The sequence below is a fragment of the Panthera onca genome, chromosome A2, assembly GCF_046562875.1.
Source record: "Panthera onca isolate mPanOnc1 chromosome A2, mPanOnc1 haplotype 2, whole genome shotgun sequence".
Classification (NCBI taxonomy): domain Eukaryota; kingdom Metazoa; phylum Chordata; class Mammalia; order Carnivora; family Felidae; genus Panthera; species Panthera onca.
The window spans coordinates 6,809,861-6,822,402 of NC_138340.1; the positions used below are offsets into that span (position 1 = coordinate 6,809,861).

The 12,542-nt window shown below is 40.9% G+C and overlaps 1 protein-coding gene across 1 annotated transcript; it reads right to left on the bottom strand.

Moving 5' to 3' along the window:
- Window positions 1-562: 562 nt before the first annotated feature.
- LOC132674238 (olfactory receptor 1M1) lies at window positions 563-1,975 on the bottom strand. The gene has a single exon (XM_078443456.2). The coding sequence runs from the start codon at window positions 1,797-1,799 to the stop codon at window positions 702-704; it is 1,098 nt and encodes a 365-aa protein (XP_078299582.2). The 5' UTR covers window positions 1,800-1,975; the 3' UTR covers window positions 563-701.
- Between the last annotated feature and the right edge of the window lie 10,567 nt (window positions 1,976-12,542).

Here is a 12,542-nt window from a genome sequence, read left to right on the forward strand (position 1 = left end):
CTGGTTCTCTGGAAAAAGCAAAACTCTTGAGTTGGTCCCAAAGTCCTCGATCTGGCATGACCCAAGTCATTCACCGTAACTGGTTTTTCACTTCAAAAATGTATCTTTCTCTCTCTTTCTCTTGCTCTCTGATCTTTTCACATACTGGGTTTTTTTTTTCCTTTTTCTGATACTCTTTCTCCTCATATTTTCCTGAAAAACATCATCTTATCCTTTGAGGTGCAGAATCATCTCTCCTAGGAAACCTTCCCTGATTCCCCCTTCCAGACTCTGTTGGGTGTTCCTACTCTGTCCTATCCTTGCCCTCATGTGTGTATTTCATTCTATTAGAGTTAGTGCCCAGTATCTTCTCCCACATGCAACTATAAACTCCACCACTCCATGGCCAGCACCTACATCAAGTCCAGAATACATACTTAAATATCTGTGGAGAGCTAACTTGATTTTGAATCAGGACAAATCCAAACTGGTAGGGCTAGACTGATCTTCCTGGGAAGGCAACATCAGACATATCCAAAAGGACTCTTACTGGTCCCAGTAATTGAGAACATAGGAATAGGGCCATCTTGAGATTTCCTTTTAAAGTTCTGCAATTCAAAATCCAAAGTGGCTGTTTTCCCAAACTGTGCAATTCCATACTTGTGTCCAAGACCCTAGATGTTGAGATCCTACTTCCTGGAAGTTTCCAGGTGTCCTTGTGGTCAGGAAGATGAAGTGATCTTTCTGTTGACAAGCTTCCTCAGGGCCCCCTTCAGATCTCTGTTCCTCAAGCTATAGATAAAGGGGTTCAGCATGGGGGTGACTGTAGTGTACATCACAGCAGAGGCTTTCTCCTTCACAGCTGTGCGGACAGAGGAGGGACACAGATAGACCCCGATGGTGGTCCCATAGAAGAGAGCAACCACAGAGAGGTGGGAGCTGCAGGTGGAAAAGGCTTTCTTCCTGCCTCCTGCAGAAGGGACTTTCATGATGGCCACAATGATGCGAGCATAGGAGGCCAGGATGCAGATAAAAGGTGTGGCTATCACCAGCCCAGCCACAATGAGCACAAAGATCTTGTTCACAGACGTGTCAGTGCAAGAAAGCCTGAGAAGGGGAGTGAGGTCACAGAAGTAGTGAGGTAGCTCATTGTTCCCACAGAAAACCAGACGAGCCATCAGGAGGATATGAGTGAGGGAGATGAAGCAGGAAAACACCCATGGGCCACCTGCCAGCAGGCCACAGAGGCGTGGGCTCATGATGGCGGTATAGTGTAAGGGGTGACATATAGCCACAAACCTGTCATAAGCCATCACGGCAATCAGGACACTGTCCATGATGCCAAAGAAATGGAAAAAGTACATCTGGGTCAGGCAGCAGGCATAGGAGATTGACTTGCTCCTGATTTGGATGTTCACCAGCATCTTGGGGACTGTGTTGGTGGCCAGGCAGAAATCAACCAAAGATAGGTTAGCTAAGAAGAAGTACATGGGGGTGTGGAGGTGGGAGTCTGAGCTGATTGCCAGGATGATTGAAAGGTTTCCCATGGCCATGACCACATACATGCAGAGGAACAGAGCGAAGAGGAGGGTCTCCTGCTCTGGAGTTTCTGAAAGCCCCAGGAGGATGAATTCGAATGCACTGGTTTGGTTCCTTGGTTCCATGGGTATCATTTCTCTGGAGGTGTTGAAAGGGGAAGTTACATGCATACTACAGAAATGATTCTGGAAGATCACATGAGATTGCAACCAATTTCCCATCCAGACTACGTATAACATGTTACATCTTGAACCGTTGATGAAAAGTTTACGGCAACTCATATGTCAAGGTTTGGTAGTAGGACCCTCCCATGGATATTCCCATTTCAGAGAAAGATTAAGAGTATACCATACATGAAAACTTACTGAAAAAACTACTAAGGGATTTACTTCAGGATAAAACAAATTGAATTAAAAATAAGCAATATCCAGGAAGCAATGAACAGCCAAGCAATTTGTTTATATGCAGAAAAAATAAAATGTTGAATTTTAAGATAATAATAAGGGATGCCTGGGTGGCTCAGTCAGTTAAGCATCCAACCTCAGCTCAGGTCATGATCTCGTGGTTTGTGGGTTCGAGCCCTGTGTCAGGCTCTGTGCTGACAGCTCAGAACCTGGAGCCTGTTTCAGATTCTGTGTGTGTGTGTGTGTGTGTGTGTGTGTGTGTGTGTGTCTGCCCCTCTCCTGCTTGTGCTCTCTCTCTCTCAAAAATAAATAAATAAACTTAAAAATATTTAAAATCATAATAAGAGGAAGGAGGAGGAGGAGGAGGAGGAGGAGGAGGAGGAGGAGGAAGAGAAGAAAAAAGGAAGAAGAAAATGTATGAAAAAGATGGAGTAAGATATTAGGTAACGATTACATATACTCAAGAGGAGGAATTAAAATAACAGTTGAAAGGTTCTGTATTGAGTTGCAGGAAAAGAGAAATATTGAGTATTTTGGACTTTCTACATGATTTAAGTTTCGGTGTAACCACTAAAATAATGGATACAGAATTTATAATTTGTAAGTTATAGTAGGGACACAACAGAATTGAAGAGATTTTGATCAAACTACTTTAAGTCAGGAAAGGAAATATAAAGAAGTAAAAAAAAAAAAATCACAAAATATATAAGTAATTACAAGTGTTAAATGGCTGTGTGTGTGTGTGTGTGTGTGTGTGTGTGTGTGTGCATAAAAACTGAGTGCTTTTTAAAAAAAAATTCAAGTCAGTTAACATACAGTATAGTGTTGGTTTCAGGAGTAGAACCTAGTGATTCATCACTTATGTATAACAGCCAGTGCTCATCCCAACAGGTACCCTCCTTAATGCCCATCACCCACTTAGCCCATCCCCCTCAAACTCCCCTTCAGCAACCCTCAGTTCATTCTCTATATTCAAGAAGCTCCTATGGTTTGCCTCCCTCTGTTTTTATCTTTGTTTATTTTTCATTCCCTTCCCCTATGTTCATCTGTTTTGTTTTTTAAACTCACATAAATCATATGATATTTGTCTTTCTCTGACTGACTTATTTCACTTAGCATAATACATTCAAGTTCCAGCCACATTGTTGCAAATGGCAAGATTTCATTCTTTTTGATCACCGAGTAATATTTCATTGTATATGTATGCCACTGTGTATATATATATCTTCTTTATCCATTCATCAGTCAATGCATAAATGTTTAAATGGCTTTAACTAATCTTTAAAAACAGAAAATCCCAAATTGGACAAAGGAACAAAATTCTATTATCTCATGTGTACAAGAGATATACCTAAACTGTAATGACACAGAAAGGTTGGCTATAAAGGAATAATACAAGTATATGAAGAAATACTAACCCAAATGAAGATGAGTAGTTTACTGATAAGATGTACTTAAGGCAAAGACATTAAAAGAGATAAAGTCATTATATAATAATAAAAGGAACAATTCACCAGAAAAGGAAAAAAAAAAAACCCAAATAACTCCTAATATACACTTAATAGCATAGACTTACAATATATAAAGAAAAAAGCTAACAGAAATGTAAGGAAAAAATGATAAATCATATCATATTAAGATATTTTGTCATATCTTTTTTAGTAATTGATAGACTAGGGGGGTAAAATTTTGGTAAGGGTATAGAAAATTTGAACAATGCAATTAACCAGCTTGATTTGAGCACTACATTAAATTATTAGAGAATCCACATTTTCAAGGACATATATCTGTAAAAACTAGGCCATAAAGCAAATCTTAATAGCAGAGAATACATATCAAACAGAGCCTGTTCAATTATCATAATGTAATAAAGTTAGAAATCACTAATAACAGATAATCAACTTCTTCCTACATGTTTGGAAATATTAAAAGCACATTTTAAAATAATGTATGCATCAAAGAAGACATCACCATTGAAACCAGTAATATTTATAGTTTTTTTTAAAAACCTAACTATCTATATCCATATAAATATAGATACACACAATGGAATATTACACAGCCTTTTAAAAGGATGAGATCTTGCCATTTGCAACAATATGGGCGGACCTAGGGTGTATCATGCTAAGTGAAATAAGTCAAACAAAGACAAATGCCATATGATTTCACTCATGTGTGAAATCTTAAAAAAGACAAATGAACAGGGGCGCCTGGGTGGTTCAGTCAGTTGAGTGTCCGACTTTGGCTCAGGTCATGATCTCACAGTTCGTGGGTTCAAACCCCACGTCGGGCTCTGTGCTGACAGCTCAGACCCTTGGAGCCTGCTTTGGATTCTGTGTCTCCTTCTAGCTCTCTCTGCCCCTCTCACACTCTGTCTCTCTCTCTCTCTCTCTCTCTCTCAAAAATAAATAAAATTTTTAAAAATTAAAAAAAAAGACAAATGAACAAACAAAAAGCAAAATCAGAACTCTAAACACAGAGAACAAACTGATGGTTGCCAGAGGGAAGGGTGGGGGGAATCAGCAAAATGGGTGAATGGGAGCGGGAGATACTAGCTTCCAGTTATGGAATGAATTAAATCACAGGAATAAAAGGCACAGCATAGGGAATACAGTCAATGATGTAACAGCATCGTATGGTGACAGATGGTGGCTACACCAGTGGTGAGAATAACATAATGTCTAGAGAAGTTGAATCCCTATGTTGTGTACCTGACACTAACATAACACTGTGTATCAACTATACTAAAAAAACCTACCTCATCAAAGGAGATGCAGCTAAACCAGTACGTAGAGGTAAATTCATGTTCTTAAAAGCACAATGTAGAAAAGAAAGCTTGAAACTTTAAAACTATTGAAAGTCATAAGAGAAGACTTACACACCTGGACAGATTACATAATCATATGTGCTCAGTTCATAATCCTGTATCCCTTTAATGACCATTTTCTGGGTGATGTCAGAATGGTTTTCTATCCCCCACAAAGAACACCAAGTCTGACGATTACCCATCAACGAGAGTATGTGTGTACGAGTTCGGGGTCCAGCGGGGAAGTTCCAGCACACAACTGGAGCAAAATCAACCTGAGGTTTGGCACTTTGAAGGGGGTAAGAAGGAAAGCTTCACTTCAGCAATATCACACATCCCTCAAGGCAGCACAGCTCAGTGCCAAGGAAATACCCTCAGCCCTTGATTTTTCCCATGGGGGAAAGTGAGAGTGTGTGAGTGAATGTCTGAGCACCCCCAGCTGTACAGGATGCTGACAAAGAGACCCACCTTTTTCTCACCCCATACAGAACACTGAGGTGAGCTTCATGACTGAGGGAAGGGAGAGGCTGGGAGCAGAGCAGGGAGGGCTTGGAATGCATTGAAGGGACACAGATCCTGCTAATGATTCCACAGATTCCATCAGGAAGCCAGCCCACACACCACTGGGAATGCCTCTCACCTGTTGACCCTCCCAAGTCTCCAGCAGGTACTCCCAGTGCTATGTGTGCCTCACCCAGGAACACCAACCAAGCCATGGCTGGCTCCCTGTGCATGTATGCCTCCAAGGGCAGCAAGTATGGGCACTTGCAGAGGGCTAGTGGGCAAGTGTAGAAAACCAGTCCAACTCTGAGGAACTGAGAGAAAGCACACAAACTTGGGCATTTCAGGGCACCGCTCTAAGGAAAATAAAATGAAGGCTGTCAGCCCCTGGCCTGGCTTTTCAGAATCAAGAGAAGGCAAACAATCTTAAGAATGTCCCCTCCACCCACTGTAGGAAACAAGAAGTGTGAAGCAGGTGTATTTATTGAAAAAGTCTAAGAATCCATTGAAGAGCCTAAGAATCCCTGGGAGGGTTAAAAGAGAGATTTTTCTCCCAAAGCCAGTCTTTAAAGATTGGAGGAGGTAACTGCTTCTTCATATGTGAAAAGCATCAATGCATGATTTCAGGGAACATTAAAAATCAACAAAACATGACACAACCAAAGGTACACAATAATTTTCTAGTAAGTGACACCAAAGAAATGTAGATCTATGATCTGCCTGATAAAGAATTAAAAATAGATGTCTTAAGGAAGCTCAATGAGCTATAGAAAGATAATTCAATAAAATAAGGAAAAAAAATCATGCATATGATCTTATATATAGAAATTCCTAAAAAACCACACACACACACACACACACACACACACACACAAACACACACACACACTGTTGGAACTAATAAATGAGTCAGTAAAGTTGCAGGATATGAAATAAATACACAAAAATTAGTTGCATTTCTATACACTAACAATGAACTATCTGAAAAAGAAATAATTAAAACAATCCCATTTACAATAGCATCCAAAACAAGTAAAACACTTAGGAATAAATTTAACCAAAAAGGTGGAAGATCTATATACAAAAAACTATAAAGCACTGATGAAGGAAATTGGAGAAGACACAAATACATGGAAAGATACCCTGTGTTCACCAATTGTAATAATTAATATTGTGAAATTGTTCATTCTACTCAAAGTGAGCTACAGATTCAATACAATCACTATCAAAATTCCAGTGGCATTTTTCACAGAAATAAAGGACACAATCCTAAAGTTTGTATGCAACCACAAAAGACCCCCCGCCCGCAAAAAAACCACAAAGCAATCCTGAGAAAGAACAAAGCTGGAGGCATCACATTTCCTGACTTCAACTGTATTACAAAGCTCTAGTAATCGAAACAGTATGGTACCAGCATAAAAACAGACATAGAGATCAGTGGAATAGAATAAAGAGTCAGAAATTAATCTATACACAGACGGTGAACTGATTTTTTACAAGGGTGCCCAGAACACACAATGGAGAAAGGATGTTCTCTTCAATAAATGGTGTTGTGGGAACTGAATATTCACATGCAAAAGAATGAACGCAGACTCCTATCTTACACCACTCACAAAAAATAACTCAAAATGCACTGAAGACATAAATATAAGATCTGAACCCATAAAACTCCTAGAAGAGAACCATGGGGAAAAGCTCCTTGATATTGGTTTTAGCAATTTTTTTTAAAAATAAATGACACCAAAAGCATAGGAAACAAAAGCAAAAATCAACAGGCAAGACTATAGCAAAAGGAAACAATCAACCAAAGGAAAAGCCAACCTATGGAATGGGGGATAATATCTGCAAACCATATATTTGATGGAGGATATATCCAAAATATGTAAGGAACTTACACCACTCAATAGCAAAAATACAAATAATCTGATTAAAATGGGAAAAGAAACTGAATAGACATTTCCCTAAAGAAGAGATACAAATGTCCAACAGGTACATGAAAAGGTGTTCAATATCAGGGAAACACAAATAAAAATCACAATGAGATATCACCTCACACCTTTTAGATGGCTTTTACCAAAAAGACAATATATAATAACTGTTGGTGATGATATGGAGTAAAGGGAATCCTTGTACACTTTTTGTAGAAGGGTACATTGGTGTGGCCACTTTGGAAAAGAGTGTGGAGGTTCCTCAAAACATTAAGATAGAGGGGCACCTGGGTGGCTTAGTTGGTTGACTTTGGCTCAGATTATGATCTCATGGTTCATGAGTTTGAGCCCCGCTTTGGGCTTGCTGCTGTCAGTGCAGAGCCTGCTTTGGATCCTCTGTCCCCCTTTGTCTTTCTCCTCCCCCACTTGCACTCTGTCTCTCAAAAATAAATAAAAAATCAAAAAAATTAAGACAGAACTATCATATGATCCAGCAATCCTTCTTCTGGGTATGTATCTGAAGGAAACCAAATCAGTATCTCAAATGGATATCTGCTCTCCCAGGTTCATTGTAGCATTATTCACAATAGCCAAGATGTGGAAACAACCTAAGTGTCCATCAATGGGGACTGAATAGAGAAGCTGTAGGATATACATAAAATTCAGCCACAAGAACAAAGGAAATCTTGTCATTTGTGACAACATGGATGAACCCAGAGGACTTTATGCTAGGTGGAAATATTCCAGCCAGAGAAAGACAAATATTGTATGATCTCACTTATATGGGGAATTTTTTAAAAAGTCAAACTCATAGAAACAGCCAGTAGAATGGTGGTTAGTTCCCAGGGGCTTGGGGAACTGGGGAGCTACTGGTCAAATGGTATAAGCTTACAGGCAGAAGATGAGTAAGATTTGGGTATCTAATGTGCACCAATACCATATTATATACTTGAAATTTGCTGAGGGGGTAGATCTTAAGTGTTCTCACTTTGGCTCTCTTTTCCTTAACAGTTTTGGTCCCACGATCCTCTGGAGATTCTGCTAAACTATAGGCCTTCCCCCACCCGCCACCCCCGAAAATATATACCTTGACATTACTTCGCATACTATTTCAGGGTTTTCATAAAACGTCCTCAGCTCCAAGTTAGGATCCAAGTTTTCAAAACTTTCTTTGTAGAGGGTCTGCTAGTTTTCAGAGGTGATTCTCAGACTTAAAACTCCAGGCTTCCAACACCCAGACCTGAGTTGCTGCCTGCCAACTCATCTGGAAAATTTGCATGAATGTAGAGTGGAATGATGGGAAGCATGCAGATAATTGGATCCAGATGGACTAGAATTAAAACCCTGGCTTCTAAACCAAGTGACTAGTAACTTCTCTAATCTTCTTTTTCTGTATCTTTATACACTTGGGAGAAATAATATCCACCTCTGAGTTTTCTTAGAAGCTGAAGTGAGGTAGCCCATGATAAGTGACCAAAGCAGTGCTCAGCATCACAGTATGGTCTCAGTCAACATCAGGCAGCGTCACCTGATATGTAAAGGAAGGACTTTGAAAAGAGAAACACCTAGATGGTTCCTGGGCTCACCACCTGGTAGCTAAGTGACCTTGAGTGAATTGCCTAACCACTAAAACCTCACTGTCTCTGTCAAAAGGGAATGATGGTAATGGTCGAGGATTAAATGAGACATGCACATAAAATTATCTACAGTGTCTGACACAGAATAGAATGGTTATAATAAGCAGTGATAGCCCTTTCTTTTCCATCCTGCATGGCAAGTTCATTAGATAAAAAAAATAAAGTCTATTTTCTGCTAGAGCCTCTCTTTCTGTGAATGAAATCACCGTCCTTCTAGACAACTGTGACCGAAACTGACTCTTCCTCCCTCATTGCTTCCACTGCCAAAGCCAATTCATCAATGAGCCACCACATCTTCCAGAAGTTGAACGTTCCATTCTTCTAGTCGTTTTCCATCTACCTCCTCCTCCTGCCATTACTTGAGAGTAAATCAAGGCTTCCATTAGTTCTGGGTTGCCTTAATCCAAGTTCTGGTTCTTAGTTAGTCCTTATGCATCCATTCTCCATCTTCCAAACCATCCTGAAGTCACTGCCAGATAAATTCTCATGAAGTATACCTGTGACCATATCACTTTTATTCACTTTCCCATTCATTCACTCATTTATTCTACCAATTCCATCAACAATTATTGATTGGGCTGAGTGGTGGGACAAAGATGTGAAAAGACACAGACCTTGCCCTCCTAAGACATGAGAGCAGAGACTGTATGTCTGTTCATTTTTGCACCCAGCATCTTATCCGAGATATAGGAGGCATAAACACAATTGCTCAATATGTGCATGATTAAATAATAATTTTCTTTTATTTTGAGTGCCTCCAATAATGCCAGACCCTGCCCTTAAGTTCTTTGCCAATTTGCTACTCACAACAACCCACTGAGGCGGGTTCTGTTTCACATATAAGGAAATGGAGACACAAGGAGATTAAGAAAATCAAATGGTGTCTCAAAGACAGCAGGTCGCAGAGCTAAACCAAACAGTCTGAATCTAGAGCCTATACTCTTGATCTCTGTATTTCAAGAATCTGAAGTGAATGGATAAATTCACAGTTTAATAAAGGAAACAGACTCGAGAGGCATTTATCAAATTATGCGGAAATGGACATAATAGAAAATTGCCCTGAGAATTATAAAAGTACTCAGGAAATGCAGCTGAATCAGGCAGTGATCCCTGGAAATTCTGCCATCTACACAAAAGACTTTACGAAACACTGTTGTCCACTAAACAAAATCCAAATGTTTACCTTCACATGAAAGAAATCTGATTCTCTGGCAAACCTGTATGTCTTGCTGTATTTACTACTGCCCTCCTAAAATTATGTTTTATACCAGATTGGAGGGGGGAGGGTAACCAATATGCAAATCCCCCTCACCACCCCTCCTTCCCCGTCATTTCCTGTCTCCATGTTTCTTCAGATTTCATATTACCTAATGAATCCCTAGTATGTGCCAAGCACTATAGTAGACATACTACATATATGACATGTTGTCCTAACAACAAACTGTGAGGAAGGGATTATGCTCCCCTTTTTACAAATGAGATGATTGAGGCCCAGCATGGAGAATTCTGTGAGGCTCCCACAGTTATTAAATGAGCTTGGTTCCAGTGCGTGTCCACCTGAGTCCAAAACTCACAGCCCTCCTACTGAGCCATGCTGCCCTTCTGCATTCTCTCTTTCTGGCTTTCCCTGGCCCCCGTACCATCCTCCACCAAATTCTCACTCACTTATTCTGCCACTTGCTGTTTTTCCACAACTCTTGGGAAAAGTTTAAGTCTCTGGAACTGGAAGTCTCACATGCTCCCTAATCATCTTAATGAAGTTCCACTCAAGGAAGCACACAGCTTGTATCCCACATGGAGCCCCAGAGCTTGGTGTCCAGGGTTTCTCAGTTGGGCAAGATTAGGGATTTCCAATGACTTCAGAAGCTCAGTGATGGAAATAACTCAAACTCCAACAGAGCCTGGTGGAAACACTTTCTTCTTTGAGATACTCAAGTGGGCTTGGGAAAGCAGGTCCACATACTAAGATTATGCTTCATTCTTGTTGCAGGAGAAGTGAGACTCCTTATACTTAAAGTCTCCAGTTCAAAGAATTGTCTGCCTAAAGAAACAGTTATCATTGAGCTACTGAATTTGAAAACCTCAAGAGTTTCAATGACTATTTTTTTTAATTAACCCAAACAACATGAATTAAAGTTTCAATTTAGTTTTCTTTTTTTTTTTTATTTTTTTTAACGTTTTTTTATTTTTGAGACAGAGAGAGACAAAGCATGAATGGGGGAGGGTCAGAGAGAGGGAGACACAGAATCTGAAACAGGGTCCAGGCTCTGAGCTGTCAGCACAGAGCCCGACGCGGGGCTCGAACTCACGGACTGCGAGATCATGACCTGAGCCAAAGTCAGCTGCTTAACCGACTGAGCCACCCAGGCGCCCCACTGAGTAATTTTTTTTAAATAAAATTTATAGATTCCTTTAAAAAAGATAATGCTACAAATCATGGGCTTTGGAAAGGGCTTGCTTAGCATCACAGCCGGACTACATTGAGCAGATGCATGGGTGGTCACTGGATTCAGGCTTGTGACCTAGGTGCTATCTAGAGCCCGGTAGAATCATTCACTCTCTGAGGACACAGTGTCTGTCCTCTCTTTCTACTGTGTGCATTCTCTCCAAGGGCTCTCAAGCTCTTGCTCGCTCTTGCGTGCGCGCGCGCGCTCTCTCTCTCTCTCTCTCTCTCTCTGTCACTCTCTCCTCCTACCCTCCAAGACCACTTACTGGACTATCTTTTCTCTTCTTGACATGATCACTGAGGCATGAGTCAAACTTGGCTCAGTTTCCTCCCTGGTGACAGTCAATAAAGAGCCTGGTTCTGTTGCCCAAAGAGGACCGGATCCTGGAGACAAAGAGGATGCCTCACAGAGGCACAGGTAGGTATCCACCTGGCTCAAAGAAGACAAGCTAGGGTGGGGATGAATTGTAAGAACAGAGGGAATATTTACAATTTCTGGGCCAATGAGAAGTCAATTCCCAAGGCTCCTTGTTAGACAAATTGTCCCATTTCATGTCTGTTCCCTGAATACCTCAGTTTCCTGTGGGGGCTGGGATATGGAAGTAGGACGCCTGTATTGACTATTTCAGGTCTTTAGGAGGCAACTGGGTGCAAGTTGTAGGTTTCCCAATGGGCTCTTCACCCTCTCCTTGGGGATCTCTCCAAGGTCAAGGGCTTCCCCTAGAGGAGGTGACCACTCTTCTTTGAAGCCAGTGTTCCTCATCAGCTCAAGAACCAAGAAACACCTCCACACATTCACCCAGTGATGTCACACCAAGAAACAAAGACTACCTCCAGCCCCACTTACCCCCAAGAGGGCAGCTGTCTGTAAAGACACCGTGGCTGCCTTCCAGTTCTGCTAAGGGGGCAAGTGGAATCTCACCTGATGGACACACGCCAAGAGAGAGGCTGGCTGCATGGGTCTGCAGCCAGACCCTTGCTCTGAATATTGGTCCCAGGGCGGCATCTGTGGGAGTCTCTACCTTTGCGTTTTTAGGAATTCAGTTTTAGGAGGTCACTGCCAGAAATCTCAGGTCATATGTCCGCTCAATAAACACCCACCGAACCAACTGATACATTAAGTGCCAGTTTTTAAAAACCTTAAGTTATGGAAATCATCCAACCGTAGGCAAAAGTACAGAACATTATACTAGGCTGAGTCATATGAAATTGCCAACATTCTACCATTTTTGACCAAGAAGATGGGCAATTTTTCTCATGGATCAGCTTAATGTGATGAAACCATGTGTATTTGTCACTCAG